This window comes from Agelaius phoeniceus, chromosome 18 (assembly GCF_051311805.1).
Source record: "Agelaius phoeniceus isolate bAgePho1 chromosome 18, bAgePho1.hap1, whole genome shotgun sequence".
Taxonomy (NCBI): domain Eukaryota; kingdom Metazoa; phylum Chordata; class Aves; order Passeriformes; family Icteridae; genus Agelaius; species Agelaius phoeniceus.
Genome location: NC_135282.1, coordinates 922249 through 940436, shown reverse-complemented (window position 1 = coordinate 940436; position 18188 = coordinate 922249). Strand labels below are relative to the sequence as shown.

At 50.8% G+C, this 18188-nt stretch overlaps 1 protein-coding gene across 2 annotated transcripts in view; it reads right to left on the bottom strand.

Annotated features, from left to right (window-relative positions):
- TMEM132D (transmembrane protein 132D) overlaps nt 1–18188 on the bottom strand; it is a 196210-nt gene that overhangs the window by 7860 nt on the left and 170162 nt on the right. For both annotated transcript variants that reach the window (XM_077187774.1, XM_054645765.2), the window contains 2 exons: nt 2208–2413; nt 980–1253 (listed from right to left, as the gene is read on the bottom strand). In XM_077187774.1, coding sequence (XP_077043889.1) covers nt 980–1253; nt 2208–2413 — 480 coding nt within the window. The remainder of the gene's footprint in view (nt 1–979; nt 1254–2207; nt 2414–18188) is intronic.

The following is an 18188-nucleotide window of genomic DNA, read 5'->3' as shown; positions in this document are numbered from 1 at the left end:
AGCATGAACAGAGCACATCAGTGATCTCCCTACCTGAATTGTGTAGGGGAATTAAGGCACAGAGCACATCAGTGATCTCCCTACCTGGATTGTGCAGGGGAATTAAAGCATGAACAGAACACACCAGTGATCTCCCTACCTGGATTGTGCAGGGGAATTAAGGCACAAACAGAGCACATCAGTGATCTCCCTACCTGGATGGTTTAGGGGAATTAAGGCAGGAACAGAGCACATCAGTGATCTCCCTACCTGGATTGTGCAGAGGAATTAAGGCACAGAACACATCAGTGATCTCCCTACCTGGATGGTTTAGGGGAATTAAGGCACAGAGCACATCAGTGATCTCCCTACCTGGATGGTTTAGGGGAATTAAGGCACAGAGCACATCAGTGATCTCCCTACCTGGATGGTTTAGGGGAATTAAGGCACAGAGCACATCAGTGATCTCCCTACCTGGATGGTTTAGGGGAATTAAGGCACAGAGCACATCAGTGATCTCCCTACCTGGATGGTTTAGGGGAATTAAGGCACAAACAGAACACATCAGTGATCTCCCTACCTGGATGGTTTAGGGGAATTAAGGCACAGAACACATCAGTGATCTCCCTACCTGGATGGTTTAGGGGAATTAAGGCACAGAACACATCAGTGATCTCCCTACCTGGATGGTTTAGGGGAATTAAGGCACAGAACACATCAGTGATCTCCCTACCTGGATGGTTTAGGGGAATTAAGGCACAAACAGAGCACATCAGTGATCTCCCTACCTGGATGGTTTAGGGGAATTAAGGCACAGAACACATCAGTGATCTCCCTACCTGGATGGTGTAGGGGAATTAAGGCACAAACAGAGCACATGAGTGATCTCCCTACCTGGATGGTTTAGGGGAATTAAGGCACAAACAGAGCACATCAGTGATCTCCCTACCTGGATGGTTTAGGGGAATTAAGGCACAGAACACACCAGTGATCTCCCTACCTGGATGGTGGTCATGCCCAGCTCCAGCCCCACCAGGACCTGTCCCTCGTGCAGCTGGGCGATCCTGGGCTCCTCCACCTGCATGAAGTCCCTGACCAGGTGGGTGATGTCCAGCTGCCAGTCTGAGCCCAGCAGGAAGCTGAGCTGGGCCCCGGGCTCGGGGGGCTCGGCCACGAACTGGGTGAGCACCCTGACCATGGCGTGCTGGTACTGCAGGGTGCAGCCCCTGCCCCTGCGCTCGTCCTCGTCCTCGTCATCGCTGTCCCGCGTGGGCCTGGGGGCAGCAAGGGGACAGGGTCAGCTGTGCTGAGAGCTGCTGCTGACCCCAGCCTGCAGCCTGCTCCTGCAGCTGCTTCCTTCAGCTTCTCCACTTTTATCCTGTTTCCCGTGTTCATAACTCAGAAACAGCACTTGAGACCATCTCTGCCTCCCAGCTTTGCCACCACACTGTCCTCCCCAAGCATCTTCCATTGTTTTCCATGTCAAGTCCTTGCTTTCAGGACCTTCACACTTCTTTTCTCTCTGGATCTTCCCATAAACATCTTGGTGTTGCCATGGAAATCTCCTCTGCACCTACACACGCGTCCCTCTCTGTACAGCACAATTTGAAATCGCATCTCCACCAAAATGTCTTTGCTCTGATGCTAACAGAAACCTGTAATAAATGGCTTCATTTGCAGGTGGGAATACCAAGCACCTCCTTTATCAACTTGTTCCTCTTGCTCTTAATAACACTGACAAGAGATGCAGCCGGTTCTGACCTGCTTCATCCACGCTGTGTCCTGTGGGCACTGACAGTGTCTGGGAGCTCTGTGTCCTGACTGTGGGGCACTGATCAGTGCCACTGCACCCCACGGGGCTGTGAAGCAGCTCTGTGCTAACTGTGACACTGGCAGTGGATCCTGTGAACAGGCTGGAGACCGGCCAGCCCTGCCAGAGCTGCCTCCTGCTGATGTCTCCTTGCTGCCTCGTGCCTGATCCTGCCTAACCTGACCAATTGGCTCTTCCTATCTCAGTCATTAGTGCTACAAAAGGTAATTGATTTCCAATCCAGGTTCATGCATCTGCAGCTTCCATTTCCCTTACAAGTCCAGAGCAGGAACCTATTGAATAAATGTCTGGTGACCTTCAAATTTACAGCAGAATTGCATTAAGGCCAAATGAGCATGTTCAGATCCAGAGGCCCTGACAGGTCCCTGGCAAGTGAACATCCTGTAATGAAACTTACCTCTTATTAGAGATGATGGGGACTCTCCAGCCCTTGATCTGATTGAGTTCTGTGTCAGAGACCTCTATCTGCAGCGGGAGACGAGGAATCCACACTGTCATCTCCAAAGGGGCACTCAGGTGCTGGTAAGTGAAATTAACCACGACATTCACTTTGCCTTTCATTTCCTTCCCGTTGACAAAGACATAGTCACACCTGTCAGAAACCTGAAAATAAAAAGGAGAAGGAAAAAAAAAATTAATGAGTCTCTTCACTAATTATAAAGTTCACCACATGCTGGGTAAGTGAGTGGGAGGAAGAGAAGGGATCTAGGTTTAAACTAGCTCCAGGTTCAGAGGACAACATGGAATAATGAGAAAGGTGCCTGGTGTGCCCTTAATAGCCTGTGTAATTCAGCATCACTTTAAGAGGCTGATTTTTCCTGCTGTAAACATTCTGGTATAATCTAAGATAAAGGAACAGCTTTTTCTTGGTCCTTAATTCCCACTCCAGAGAAGGCTCCTCTCCTCTCCCCACAGCCCAGACTGCCCAGCCCTCCTGCTCTCCCTGAGAGCCCACAGAGCCCCCTCAGCTGGGGAGGAGCAGGTGAGGGCTGCACTCAGCCCTGAGAAGGGACAATCTCTCTAATCCACCCCAGAACGGGACAGAGCTCTTCAGGAGTCCTGCCACAGGACTGAGGCCATGAGGGGGTGCTCCCAACCACAGCTCCTCCCAGGAAGGGCTCCGGGGTGCCCAGGGCACAGCTCCAGCCCTGCTGCCAGCCTGGCAGGGCTCTGCAACAGGAGCCAGCCCCGCTGTCCCTGCATTTATCACCTGCAGCTCGGGACATCAATATTGCAGAGACTTCCTAAATCTCACTCAAGCAATTTAGCAGTAACTGCGAGGATCTAGGTGAGCTGACAGGACCTGTTCATTACAGTTAGTTAAAATATATGAGTGAATGTACACGTCAAATAATTTATTAACTACCACTTTACCGTGCTGATGATCTGAAGGAATGATCTATTAGAACCCTGAGCTCTTTTCACAATCCATTACCAGCCAGACCTTCTATTCCATTCCATCAATGTATTTCATACTTCTCACTCTGCAATCTATAGTCTCGTCCTTGTCTGAGTTTAATGCCATTTTCTACTTTTCTGTTTAAATGCTGAATGAATTTAAATCACATTTAAATATCACCAGCTTTTGTAGGATAATTGTGGGATAACATTATTATCTTTAAATAACAACAACCCCCTCACAGACAGACCCATAGCACATGCATTTCCATCCTGGCCTGTCTGAGCCCAGGTGACACACCAAGAAAAGGTTATCATGGCTCTTGCAGTGCCTCCCTTCCAAGCCACCTCTGCTTTAAGGTCAAACTCTTGAGTTGCTCTTGGTTTCAGCAGCAGAGTAAGGAGTTTGTTTACAGGCAGATTTATGGGGTTTGTGTCTCAGGTGAGCCTGCTTTCAAGCTGAGCTCCTGCACTGCCATGGCAGCTGCTGGGTCCTGCACGTCCCCTGGGTGTGCCCTGCGTGTCCCCTGAGTCCCCTGCTTGTCCCCTGGTGTCCCCATGTATCCCCTGGGTGCCCTGCATGTCCCCTGGTGTCCCCTGCCCTACACTTCACCAGGGCAGCTGGGCCAGGTGTCACTGCCTGAACAGTGACTTTTGGTGGGATTTTGCTGCTGGTTTTACTGGTCTGTGAGCTTGTGAAGAGCAGCTCAGCCACAGGGGCTGGAACTCAGCACAGACTCTCCCAGGCCACAGAGACAAATGCTGAACTGTGCTGGGCAGAGATGGCAATCAGACTCTCAGGTTCTAAACTCATTAATGCTCGAGCAATAACAAGAGAGAGAAAATTTGGCAGGCAAACAGACCTGGATTCCAACTTTATGAGGGTTCACTGCACAAAGAGAGCTATAAAAAGAATCCATCCCTAAAAGACTACTGTATGAATGATTAAATAAATACCATGACCTTGTGCCTTCAAGATTATGATTTACAGAACAAACTGATGGTCAGGAAGAAGTGCCTGCACTGGGATTCCTGCTGGTGCCCGTTTCCCTGGCTGTGGGTGAAGCCAGCAGCACAATGAGCTCACTGAGGCAGCCCTCCCTGCCCAGACCAATGGGCAGCACTGCCCTGCTGCAGCTCGCATGCAGACCCAGCAGAGCAACAGCAAAACACGGGGCAAGGTCCAGAACATGCTCATAAATCAGCCAGCACAGGCAGAAGCAGGTCCCAGTGGGCAGAGAGATCAGCCAGGCCCTGCTCCTGCAGCCACATCTGAGCCTTCATCTCCAGCACGAGGGAAGGGCCAAAAACACACAGGGGGAGCAGAGAACCAAAATATCTCCTGAGATTGTGTTCTCAGAGCTGTGAACAGGGCAAGAGGGCTCTGGCCTGGCCCAGCTCAGCTCCTGGGCACATCAGGGGCGGCCTGCAGCAGCCTGGGCACACACAGCCACTCCAGAAAGCCACTGAGCACCTTGGAAATGCAGCAGAGCTCAAAGGGCCTGGGGACAGGTGGGTGATCTGTGGGGAAAGCCAATCTGTTTCCTTCCCAAAACCCAGGGACTGCCCCATCTCTCATGTCCCCTCCTCCTGCCTTTGGGTTCTGCTATCCCAGAGATGCCAACTCCAGCTTTCAGCAAAGGTGACAAGGCATCAAGAGACAAAGAGCAGATTTTCTTTTCCTGCTAATGTACTGCTGGAATAAAACTCTGTGTTGTGGCCACTGCAATCCAAGGACATTATAATGCCATTAAACCCTTCTGGTGCTGTGCTCCCTCGCTGAAGCTTTTCCAGGCTTTGTGTCACTGGAGCTTTTCACACACCTGCACTGAGCTGGCTCCATTCATTAGGGGAGACTGCACTTAGTGTTCACAAGATGCCCAGAAATTCTCTCAGTACAGGGGGCTTTCATCTCTTGAGGGACGGAGCTTTGAATGGCTTTTTGGGGCATGGACTTGGCAGGTTATAGAAGTGCTGTGGGCTTCTTTGGGCTCCTGAAGGTCCCCCTCTTGTTCTTGCACCTCAGAAGAGCTGAGGCAGCTTCCTGTGAGTGACACAGAGACCTGAGCACGAGTGCTGGCTCTGGGGGCAGAGCTCTGTCTGTCCCACACTGCCAGCACAGCACAGCCCCAGAAATGACATTTCCACGTGCCCACAGCTCAGAGTTAGCGAGGACAGCCCCATGTGCCCAGGGGCACTGGGCTCAGGGCAGTGCTGGGCACACCTGGAATATCGACTCTGCACATTTTGTGGCAGTGACTGAACTCACACCCAGTGCCAGCAGGGGATGCAGGGGCTGCTGCTGTGCCCCTCCTGCACACACAAACACAACCAGGGGCACTGCTGCTCCAAGGCAGTTCTACATTCACCTGAAAGGCCTGATTGTGCTGTTTGACAAGGGCTCACCTCTGTCCTCTGAAACTCCTCCCTTCTGAATGCTCTTGGGGTGTGATCACAAACAGAGCAATTGGTTTTTATTAATTTCCCCCCTTTTGGTTCACATTATCTGTGGCTTCCCCAGCCTGGGGAATGTGGGGAGCAGCACTGAGGCCCTGCACAAGCCCCACACAGTCCCTGCCACACCAACCTCCTGCCTCTCCCGTGAGCACTGTTCCCAGCCCTCTCCTAAAAGCATTTCCCTGCTTTTCCCTCTCCCCTGTGTGCAGGCTGTCTGTGGGACACCTGAATTTGGGCTGAGATTCCTTTGCTCCCATAAACCCAGTGGCAGCTTCTGGCTGAACAGGATGCAAAGCCCTAAAGGGAGGGAGGAAAGGGGAATGCACATCCTAACTCCCAGAGGAGGCACCCAGAACCTCACTGCCAGCTCTCAGAAATAACTGGAACAGGCTTTCCCCACCTCCTTATCATTATTAAATTCCCATGGGATAACAGCAAAGCCCTCACAGGAAACTGCTTTCCTGCTACAGTAATTCTGTTGGAACTCTTAGGAAGTCACAGCTAATAAGTCTTTTGAAAATAAAATATATCTTTGAAAATAAAATATATCTTGAGCAGTTTGGGTCAGTGCATCTCAAGGGTGGCCAGGTGGGAAGGTAAGCCTCTGGTATTTCCCATAAAAATCAGTATTTGGGAATGACTCTGTCCCATCCCTGGCCCTGTAAATGATCTTCCCCCTCGAAGGGCTCCCTGGGTATGATACACACTTCAAACACGGCCCTGCCACCCAGGCAAGCTCATGGGACCTCTTGTGATTTAGCACTGCACACATTTCCTTGGCCTAGCAGCACAAATGGGGATATTTAGTAAGGTAAGTTATGATAATGAGCCCTGCCTAAATCACTGCTGCCAGGAGAAGAATGGGGGAGGCTCTGCTAACCATTAAAAATGAATGAGCGGGGAAATAAATAAGCAAAAGCAGCTCATTTGAGCTATAAAAGACTCCAGAACACAAGCTGTGTACCAAGGTACAAAAGGATGAGGCCATTATTAGCTCTATAAGTCACTAATGAACGACTCGGGAGAGGCGGAGTCACCTTTACTGAGCCGCGCTTAACCCGGGCATGGCTGAGCCCAGCCTAAAGCAGGAGCCCCGGGGATGCTGAGCCCAGCCTAAAGCAGCAGGGCAGGAATAGCTGAGCCCAGCCTAAAGCAGGAACTCCGGGCATGGCTGAGCCCAGCCTAAAGCAGGAGCCCCGGGGATGCTGAGCCCAGCCTAAAGCGGCAGGGCAGGGATCAGAACTACGGGTATGGCTGAGCCCAGCCTAAAGCAGGAGCCCCGGGGATGCTGAGCCCAGCCCAAAGCTGCAGGGCAGGGATCAGAACTCCGGGCATGGCTGAGCCCAGCCCCAGGGATCAGGAACTCCAGGATTTTGTACCCAAACACCTCCCTCAGTTTCTAAGGGCCTTGCTTGCTGCCAGCCTTTGCACAGGGACACGATGCAAGCCCGCCCAGCCCTGCTATAAACAGATATTAGCAGAGACCCGTGCACATGAAAAATGGTTTTTACTGCCCTAATCCACCTGAAGCGTCTCGTAGAGCATATTGATTAGGAGAACTCTGATACCAAATTATTTCTAGGAAGTATTTTGGTTGCTCTGCAGCTTTGTGACAAACATCAATATATTATCCTCAGTGAACATACCCGGGTGAAGCACGCCATGGGACATGTCAGAGGACTCACAATGCTGGGCACACACCCAGCTGGAGCTGCACGTGGAACAGCTCCTTTGTGGTCTGACACAGCCTCTGCTGGGCCACTGCACCCACCTGAAAAATCCCCTCGCTAACAGCCTCTCCTCAGGAATCACCTTCTGCTTTGTAAAACCCAGACTTGGCAGATAAAGCTTCAGTGGGTTTTTCCCTTCCATGTTTCTTTTGCCTCCGTTTCCACTACTACGAACAGTCAGTTTCTGTAGCCATGGTATTTTCTGAAAAAGCCTTTGCTTTGGATTTTTCCTCCTGAGAAGCCGAGAGGCCTCAGGAACAAAATGCAAACAATGGTTATCTGCTGCTGTGGAATGCAACAGGTGCATCTGGGATTGGGCTCATGTGGTTGTTTCTGATTAATGGCCAATCACAGCCCAGCTGGCTCCGACTGTCTGTACGAGCCACAAGCCTTTGTGATCATTCTTTCTTTTTCTATTCTTAGCCAGCCTTCTGATGAAATCCTTTCTTCTATTCTTTTACTATAGTTTTAATGTAATATATATCATAAAATAATGAATCAGCCTTCTGAACCATGGAGTCAGATCCTCATCTCTCCCCTCATCCTGGGACCCCTGTGAACCACAAGTTTCTCTGTGCAGTGGATTTGCCCAGATTTCACAATTTTTTGGGGTGAGCAGAGCAGCTTCTGCCCAGCCCCTCGTGAGCACATTTTGGAGTCTGTGCACGCTCTGTGCTCAGCTGTGATTTATTCCTGCCCATGGGCTGCCTGTTGGGAGCCTGTCCCCTCTGAGCCCAGAGCATCCCCTGGTGTGTCCCTGCTGCTGTGTCCCCTCTCCCATGGCACTGCCACTCCAGATGATGAATGCTGCATTCACCAGGGCTTGCAAGACACCTACATTTGCTTTCATTTTTGGGTCACGAAATTCAGTTTCATTTCAATTTCAAATGATTAAAATTATGTAAAAATACCACAATGTCAAGGAAAAAGTTATTTTAAAATGAAAAAAATCAAAACATTTCATTTTGGAAATGTCAAAACAAGTTGTTTCCTTGACACAACAAGAACCTGGTAACATCCTTTTCTTCTTTTTTTCTTCTGTCAGAGATGAAATTCCAAGGAAATTAGCATCATTTCACGAAGCTGCTTTACAGGAGTACAAATTCTGACTGAATAAACCCTGCCAAATTTTCCCCAATAAGCCTTAATCAACTGGGGCCACAAATCAAAACAAAATCATCACGATGAAACCTGCTCAATTAAAATGCAATCTCATGGAACCCGTGCTGCCTTTGGCACAGTGAATGTGCTATTCCCATGGGCAGGAGGGGACAGAAAGGCACAGAAGCACTTTGCACAAGCCTGGCTTTAATTCCCTGCTCCCTCACACCCCTCCTAGCTGGCTGTGTGTAATTTATTGAGATCAATTCTCTGAAGGATGCTAAAGTGTTAAACTCCCGCTGAACTCCAGGGGAGTTTGGTGTTAAAGCTCTCTGAGAATCCGGCCTTTAATCTCCTTTTGATGTATGTGTACAGTCAGGCTCCTCTCCCTTGTTTTACAGGGGTTCTGCAGAGCCTGATCCGTCAGGAACAAGAAGAGCTCAGGTGCTGGAGTCACCCAGCTGCACCTTCCTGCTGATAACATTTCTGATAACATTTCTGATAACATTTCTGATAACATTTCTGGGCAGTTCTGGGCCAGCCCTTCACCTCCTGGGCTCCCGGGGCAGGGGCAGCTCTGGGGGTGCAGCTCTGTCCAGGGCACACACACACACACAGACACAATCCAGTCCTTCCCTCCTGCTGCTCCCCACTGCCCTTGCTGCCACAGCTCCCCTGATTTGCTGTTGGCTGCTCCAACTCCTGCTCCCAGCTGGCCCAGGAGGCTCCCTGGCCACCTGCTGCCCGGGATGCTCAGTGGCACTGGCACAGCTCAGTGTCTGCTCCTGGCAGTCAGGGACAGGATGGCAGCACAGGCTGGCACTGCCAGCAGCCTGCTGGGCTCAGCCCACCTCGCCCTTCACATTTGAGGAGCCACGATTGTTTGTAATGAACGTGACAACGCTTTCCTGCTCCTGTTAATGAAGTTCCATCTCCCTCTCTCTCCCTGCATCACCCACTGCAGCCATCCCAGCACAGCCAGCACCCCGAGCCTCTCATCTCTGAACTGAGAATGGCATTTCTGCAAAGCTAAAAGAGCAGGAATGACAACAGAACAAACTTTGCTTCTCACTCCTGAAAGGAAGGCTGCTCACTTGTCTCTGGGCAATAAATACCTGATGTCCAAGGAAGCAGAGCTGATGAACAGTGTGACAAACCCAATGGGCTGAACACCAAAGCCAGGCTCCAAAGGGGCCACTCAGGGTCCCAGACTGGTAAGATGCAGCCAGTGAGGCACCATGAGGACAGGAAGGTAATTAATACACAGAGCCTGGAACAGCCAGCTCCAGGGGCTGCCACCCTGTGTGTGAGCTCCTCTGCTCCTCCCCATGGACTGCAGCTCCTCCACACACCCTCTGCTCATTCTCAGTGAAATTTATGTTTGCTCTGTTAGAAAAAAATAAGATCCTCCTTTAAAGGGTTTTCATAACTTTACGGAAAATTGCTTCAAACCAAGTAAAATATAAAAATTCTTCTGCATCAACTGATGAAAAAAGAAATTACCACTCTTATTGTAGTTTTATGCATGACTGCTATTAAACTTTGGTCTGACAAACCAACAGCTGTTGGATTTCTTTGTAAAGAAAAAGAAATACAGAAACTGGCTTAAAATGCTTTTTCTTTAAGGCTGTAAGAGAAATGTAAATTCTTCCAGACCATTCTGGACTCCTAAATTAGTCAGAAAAAAGCACTGGGCTGATATATTCCCTGCCTCCTTGCATTCACTCATCTTTCATCTCCATCACTGCATTGCAGACTGGAAGCGTTGGTATTTTTTTGACAACATTCTCATTTTTCCAGCTTCCAAGAAATCTCTAGACAGGGACTGTCAGTTCTGATTATGCAGCCCGTGCTGCAGCAACAGGTGGTTAGGCAGGGCTCAGAGCAGCATTCACCCTTTGCAGAGGGATGGCAGAGCCTGGCCCAGGCCCTGCAGGGCTGCACACCTGGGCAGGCAGCAGGGGAGGGCAGGCACAGGTGGGACAGGGGGACAGGGAGACGTGACCCCTGGGCAAGGGGGCCCCCTGGCTCCCAACACACCAGCGAGGACAGGAAGGTAATTCATACACAGGGCTGTGGGCACAGGGATGCTCAGGCTGAGACATCTGGGGAGATTTACAGCTGAGCACTGAGAGCTCAGAGCTGGGGGCTGTGGAGCTGTGCCCACATAACTCAGCTGCACATCTCCCTGCAGACACCACAGCACGGGCAGAATCACCAGCCTGGGCACCTCTGTGCCATGGCAGACACAAAGCACAGCAGGGCACGGCCCCAGCCCTGCACCAATAACTGGAGTGGAGGCTCCAGGATCCAGCCTTTAGGAGAGCCAAATCCCACCCAGCAGGGGCAATGTCCCTTTGGCTCTGGAAAGCTTTGATCCTACCCCAAACAGCCTCAAACAGGAATGTCCTGAGATTTTAACTTCTGTCCAAACGGTACTGGGTCATTAATCAGTTTTAATTAGGGACAGCACTGGGGACCGATGTGGCCCAAGCCAAGCACGAGACCAGACCTCCACAGGCTTAAAGCAGATGAGAGCTGCACAGAAGTGACTGAAAAGCCCCTGCAGAGAGAAGAGAATGCCAGGATGAAAGGAGAGGAGGAGTCTGAACTGTAGTGCCCAGAGCTGCAGGCACCAACCTGAGCTGGGGAACTCTGAGCTGGCACGGAACAGAACAATGGCCAAACACTGCTGGCATCACCTGTGGAACAGAACAATGGCCAAACACTGCTGGCATCACCTGTGGAACAGAACAATGGCCAAACACTGCTGGCATCAGCTGTGGAACAGAACAATGGCCAAACACTGCTGGCATCACCTGTGGAACAGAACAATGGCCAAACACTGCTGGCATCAGCTGTGGAACAGAACAATGGCCAAACACTGCTGGCATCACCTGTGGAACTCAGACACCATCCCAGCAAGGGCACTGCCCTTCAGCCACTTCAGCACAGCCTAAAGGAGATGAAATGTCTCAGCAATGGCAGACTTCAGAGCTGCAAGGACAAAGAGATTTCCATCTTGGTAACAGGAGGACTTCAAAGAGTTAAGGATCCAGTTCTCTTTCTGCCACAGAGTTTGCCCAGGAAAAGTCTGGTTCTACTCCTCTGGCAAGTGTTCAGATATCCAACATCACAACTTAGGAAAAAAAGGAAAAATCTGTTGCAATATACATATACTCATGCACACACGGCAGGCTCTGGAAAGTTGGCCAACACTTTGAAGTGACAGGGGGAAAATAACGCAACAGCAAAGCATGAAAAATTTCTGAGAGCCCTACGCCTTTTTAAGCCAAGAATCACTTGCAGAGAAGCATAAATAAGCAGGGCTGTGCTCCAACAGCAGCCACAACACACAAGTGCCAGATGAAAGCTGCCAGCACGGACAGGCTGCAGAGCCAGAGGATGCTCCCAAGCCTCCCCTGCTGTGGAAGGGACTCCAGAGTCTGCAATGGAGTGAGAGAGAGAGAGACCCTGCACCACAGTGAGCAGGGAGGGGACACCGGGCACAGAGGGGACACCGGGCACAGAGGGGACACTGAGCAGGGAAAGGACACCCAGCAGGGAAAGGACACCGAGCAGGGAGGGGACACCGAGCACAGAGGGGACACTGAGCACAGAGGGGACACTGAGCAGGGAGGGGACACTGAGCACAGAGGGGACACTGAGCACAGAGGGGACACCGAGCACAGAGGGGACACCGGGCACAGAGGGGACACCGAGCAGGGAGAGGAGGGGACACCGGGCACAGAGGGGACACTGAGCAGGGAGAGGAGGGGACACTAAGCAGGGAGGGGACACCGAGCAGGGAGGGGACACCGAGCACAGAGGGGACACTGAGCACAGAGGGGACACCGAGCAGGGAGGGGACACCGAGCAGGGAAAGGAGGGGACACCGAGCACAGAGGGGACACCGAGAACAGAGGGGACACCGGGCACAGAGGGGACACTGAGCACAGAGGGGACACCGAGCAGGGAGGGGACACCGAGCAGGGAAAGGAGGGGACACCGAGCACAGAGGGGACACCGAGCACAGAGGGGACACCGAGCACAGAGGGGACACCGAGCAGGGAAAGGAGGGGACACCGAGCACAAAGGGGACACCGAGCACAGAGGGGACACTGAGCATGGAAAGGACACTGAGCAGGGAAAGGAGGGGACACCGAGCAGGGAGGGCATTCCTGCGCTCCCCTGAGCCACCACAGCAGCTCCCCTCCCTCTGTGCCATGTGTGGGTGCCCTGAGGGCAGGGAGGGCTCTGAGCTGTGCCACAGGGTCCCATGGCACCCCTGGGGCTCAGTGCCACCCCGTGTGCAGCCTGCCCGCCCTGGCAGCAGCTCCTCTGCCTGCCCTGCCCGTCCCTTCCCTTGGGATCCCCCGATCCCGAGGGGCTGAGCTGAGCCAGGCTGCTCCAGCCCCTCTCTGGGCACAGCAGCATCCAAAGGCCTTGCTCCCTGCCGTGAACAGGGGTCATTATTTTGACAAATTAGTTAAATCTCTCTCAGTCAGCAACGAGGACCCTGAATTATTCAACATGCATCCGTCTTCCTCCCTTACAGAAACGGCCTGTGAAGCAATAAGTGTATTTCACTTGAACCACTTGTGAAAGATGTAAGACAGGTTGGGTTCACTCCAGTGCCCCTTGAAGTCAATGCGAGCCTTTCATTTAATTTTCATTTAATTAATTTCATTAAATTTGCAGATGATGCCAAGCTGGGAGGGGTTAGAAGTTCTCTGGAGAACAAGCTTAGAATTCAAAACGATCTTTGTAGTGTGGAAAACTATCTGAAATAAATAGATGAGATTGAAGAAAGGTAAGGGCGAAGTACAAAGCTGGATAGAAACAATTAAGTGCAGGATGGGGAAGATTGGCCTGGTGACATCAGTGCAGAAAAGAATTTGAACTAGACAGGATCTGACTAAAGACTCCAGGGACCACTGAGGGCTGAGATGATAATTAACAACTGCAGTAACATTTCTAACTGCTCACACAAATGACTTTCGAGAATGTTTTCCATAGCTGGAAGTTGTCAGGATGTCGCTCTTTTAATCTCTTTTTCATGCTCTTTCAGTTGGAAAATTGCAGTGATTTTTATACCTTATAGTGAGATAAGGGATGCACAACTTTTCCTGTCTGTAGTCCATGCATGCCATCTACGAGAAATGCAGTTTTCCTGGGTAAAAAAGGACACAAGTATTTCATCTTTGTTCCTCAGATTCAATATTGATCACAGAAGCACAAGGCCCTGCTGCATGCAGTGGGAGATGTGCTTTGCACAGTACCAGAGGCAGCAGAGCACAGCCCTGTGGCATCCTCCCCTCCCAGCTGGCTGAACTTCCAGGGAGGGCAGAGCAGAGTGTGCTCAGCACCCTCCTGATCACACCAGGGCACTGGAGTTTGCCAATTTATGGGGCTGGCATGCAGGTAAACAAGTTTGCAGTGCACCAAGTAAATATTACTTCAAACTTCCTTCTTCCCTCCTTAGATGTGAGAAATTGCTAAAGATATCGTTCCCACCTGTATTTATAGCATTAGTTGTGAAGCATCCTGACGTGCAAGACAAACCACTGCCTGAAAATTTATCACACTGCATTAAATCAAGAAGATTCAAGGAAAGAACATATTAAGAAGATGGAAGAAAAGGCATCCTGTTTTCCTCAGACAGCTAAACAAAAGCCTGGTTTAGGACAGTGCAATTACTATGGATCAATAGTTTCATTTCTGTGTCTCTTTTGCAGAGTCAAGTAAAATAATAACAACAATGGTGCTGCTGATGAACATTTTATATTTGAACTACTCCCATTATCTAACAGCATTTCAGCATTTTGCAAAAAAACCTCCTGACAACACTTTGTAAAGCACATCAGAGTGAGGGCTCAGTGCTCATGACATAAATGTGTGTCCCTGTGTGCATTTTTCACAGAAACACCTATTTCTATAGCACAGACAGCATTATCCTCATTGTGGGAGTGAAGGAATTAACTGTTTACAAAGCTCTCCCATGGCCACAGAGTGCTGGGCAATGTTATCTGCAAGTGCTATCTGGGATGAGAAATGAAGTCTCATTACTGTGATGTTGGAGAATAATCAAACAAACAATGAAAACAGCTACATTTAGCATAAATAGGAAAGCCAGGCCAGAAACATCTCCTCTCACACAGTCCAGAAAAACTTATCAGCAACCCACACTTGTGGAATGGGTAGAAGTCCAGGCGAGGACTGCAGAGATGCAGTTTCTATTTCATCTCTGCCATTTGACCTCAGAGAAGGAGTTTTGTGCTCTGTTTATTCATCAGTGTTTTATTCATGGCTGCTCATGTCACAGGGCGGCTCTGACAGGCCCTGCAGCTCCTGCACCGAGGCTCAGGGCTGCTGGGAGATGCTGCAGGAGCTCCCCCAATTCAAATGTGCCCAAAGGGGCAGTGCCAGGCCTGGCCAGGGCACAGAACAGCTCAGACACAGCCCTGGGGCTCAGGGCTTGCTCTGGCACCCCAGAGCACATAGAACATGCCCAAGGCCCCTGCTCAGACACAGTCCTGGGGCTCAGGGCTTGCTCTGGCACCCCAGAGCTCTCAGAACACGCCCAAGGCCCCTGCTCAGACACAGCCCTGGGGCTCAGGGCTTGGCCTGGCACCCCAGAGCACAGAGAGCTCTCAGAATATGCCCAAGGTCCCTGCTCAGACACAGCCCTGGGGCTCAGGGCTTGGTCCGGCACCCCAGAGCTCTCAGAACACTCCCAAGGCCCCTGCTCAGACACAGCCCTGGGGCTCAGGGCTTGCTCTGGCACCCCAGAGCTCTCAGAACATGCCCAAGGCCCCTGCAGAGGACAGGAACATCAGCTTTTCTCCCAAACCAGGTAACAGAGCCCAGCTGTGCCCCAGCTGCCAGAGCAGCCCAGGGTGGCACAGCAGGGCAGGCAGAGGATCTCTGCCAACCTGAGCCCACAGCTCCTCCAAGCCTCCTTTTATTGCAAAGAAATGACAAGAGAGCACATTCAATAAAAGATTTCAGGAGCTGGTTTCAGGGAGGCTAGGGAATTGAAGGTGGAGGATAATTTGAAAGCATTTTGTAAGATTTTAGCTGCTTGTTCCCATTGACTCTGATGGGAGTCGTGCTGCTTTGATCTTTCAAATGCTTTCACACTCCTTCCATCCTGACAAGCACTCATAGCACGGATCTATTTACTGGGAAATTGAGCTGAGTCCTGAAGCTTGGTATCTGAACTATCTGCAAACAAGCAGGAGGAAAGAACAGCCAGCCTCTAAAAGAGGCTCCATCTGAACACAAAGTGCATGTTGTGCTGACACACCCTGCACATTCTGGCCTTGGCAACTGATGATGGCAATGACAAAGTCTCATGGCTGATCAATCCCCAGGGGTGGACGAGGGCTGTCTGCCTCAGGAGGATGCTCTGGACTCCCTAAGATTGTTCAGATGTTTTTTTTCAGAAGCAGGGGTGATCCCCAGCATGGAAAGCAGAGAAAAGCTGATTACAGGATGTGCAGAGCTCTTCCCCAGACTCCTCTCTGCTGTCCCACCCAACCTCTCTGTGTGGATGTGCAAAATCCAAAATCCAGTGGACTGAGGTACAGAGGGCAAGAACAGGGTCCTTCATCCTTTTCTTGCCATTGGTTTGGAAGGCAGGATTCCATACAAAGGAAGGAGAAGGAAATGGAGATGTGATATTTGCAAGAGAACTACGACTGCTGCAAATCTCAGTGTGGAGATATTCATCCCTTCAGGACAAAGCTGCAGTTCCAACTTGCTGGCTTCCAAACCCCAAAAGAGTTGTTCTATCCCCTCAGATGTGGAGAGGAGGTTCCAGAGGAGGATCCCCCTGGATCTCTGAGCCTTTCCCTCAGCCAGGGGCAGGCAGGGGGGTTTCCATCCCTCTGCAGGTGGAGCTGGGTGGGTTTCACTCCTCAAGGCTTTCACCAGCTGAGCACAGACCCTCGGGGGAGCCACCACACACAGGATCTGAGGTTCTCCTTCCTCCTGCCAGGCCACAAAGCCACCAGAGAACAGCCTGGACACCCACCCACCACCAGGGCTCCCTGCAGGCCCCACTGCTGCCTGCCAAGGAATGTCCCTGTGGAGGCTCCTTGGAAACAGCAATTCCCATTCCCAGAACTCCTTGTAAAATTTCTGACTAAATTGATGAGAAAAGGTAATTTCCTTAATACAGCAGCTGTGCCCTGCAGAAGCAAGCTCCCTGGCAATACATTATTCCTCACACAATTTCAAAGTTTATCTACCTTAAGCAAATCTGGCTGTTTCAGCTAAAAGTTGTGCAGCCTTAGGCATTCTTTACCACATGAGCAGATGATCTTTTTAACACCTCGAGTTCCTGAGTTTCATCATTCACTAAATCAATCTCCCTTTCATGATTTGTATTTATACCAATGCCCAATTCTATTACAACTCCCTCTTATGCTTTCTCAATTTCCTCTATTATTCTTTTTTAGGTCTATAATATAATTTCAGTGCCTTACTCAGATGCTGTCACTTCGTATTTACGAACTGAAACTTGGATGTGCATTATTACTTTATTTTTATGAAAATCCATGATAACTAATGCAGTGATTCAATTTCTACTGAGAGGCTTAATGTTTGGTTTCCTATCTGGCCTCCAACCTTCATTCCTCCAAACAAACTTTTACATCTCTATTTACATATTGGGATCATTAAGGTTCTTTTCATCTCCCTGTCTCAATGGCTTCCGAAGCTACAATGGATTTAGGCAGGAGTTTAATTAGGAACTGCTCTTTTCTGTATTTCAGGCTACATTGCACGTGAAAGGGTAAAATATGCCTCTAACAAATGGAAAGCCCCAGGAGCCCCAGGCTAGGTAGGTTTCAGTGGAGCAGAGCATTCCTAAGTGGGAGATCCTGGAGCTGGGTCTGTTCCACGGGAGGCTGGCACTCATTTGATACCTGTGCAAGAAAATCCTGCCCCTGCAGTTGGCCTCTGTTCTGCCCTGACACCCATGGACACAGTCAGGTTCCTTTCAGCAAGGCTTTTCCTTGTTTTCTTCCTTCAGCACATGGAATATGTCAGAGCTCCACCTCAGAGACTCTGCTCGGGCTGGCCCTGCTCTGCCCACCCCATCCTGCTCTGAAGGCCCAGGAGCCACAGGAGCTGCTCCAGGTCCCTGCCCTGGTCACTGCAGGGGCAGCTCCTGAGCACAGGGCCAGGCTGGGCTCAGGGAAACCCAGCTCCAGGGAAGCCTGGCTCAGGGGTGGCCTCATTCTGCTGCTGGGGCTAAGAGCACCAGAACCCAGGGCAGCTGCAGTGCCCTCAGGTCTGCCAGCACACACTGGCCAGACTGGGACTGGCTGCAGGACACGCTGGCCCCACCAGCCTGGACCAGGCTCTTCCCTCACTGCTGCCTGTGCTGCTCAGGGAAGGAATCCTCCCTCAGACAATGACACACCAGGACCACCCCATTCCTTTCCCTTTTCAGAAATGTCTTTCCTGCAGTTTTCGTGTGTTGAGCACACCTTATGATATTCAGTGTCTCGTTTTATCCACTCAACAGCAACAAAACAACCAAGCAGCCTGTGAAGGAAATCCTGTCAGCACTGAGCCTTGCTGGAGATCAGATGATAGCTGTGAGCTCAGGAGCTGCAGAGTCCAGGAGGAGGTTGTTAACCACACTGCACCCAGCTCAGAGAAAGGATCGGGGAATGTGC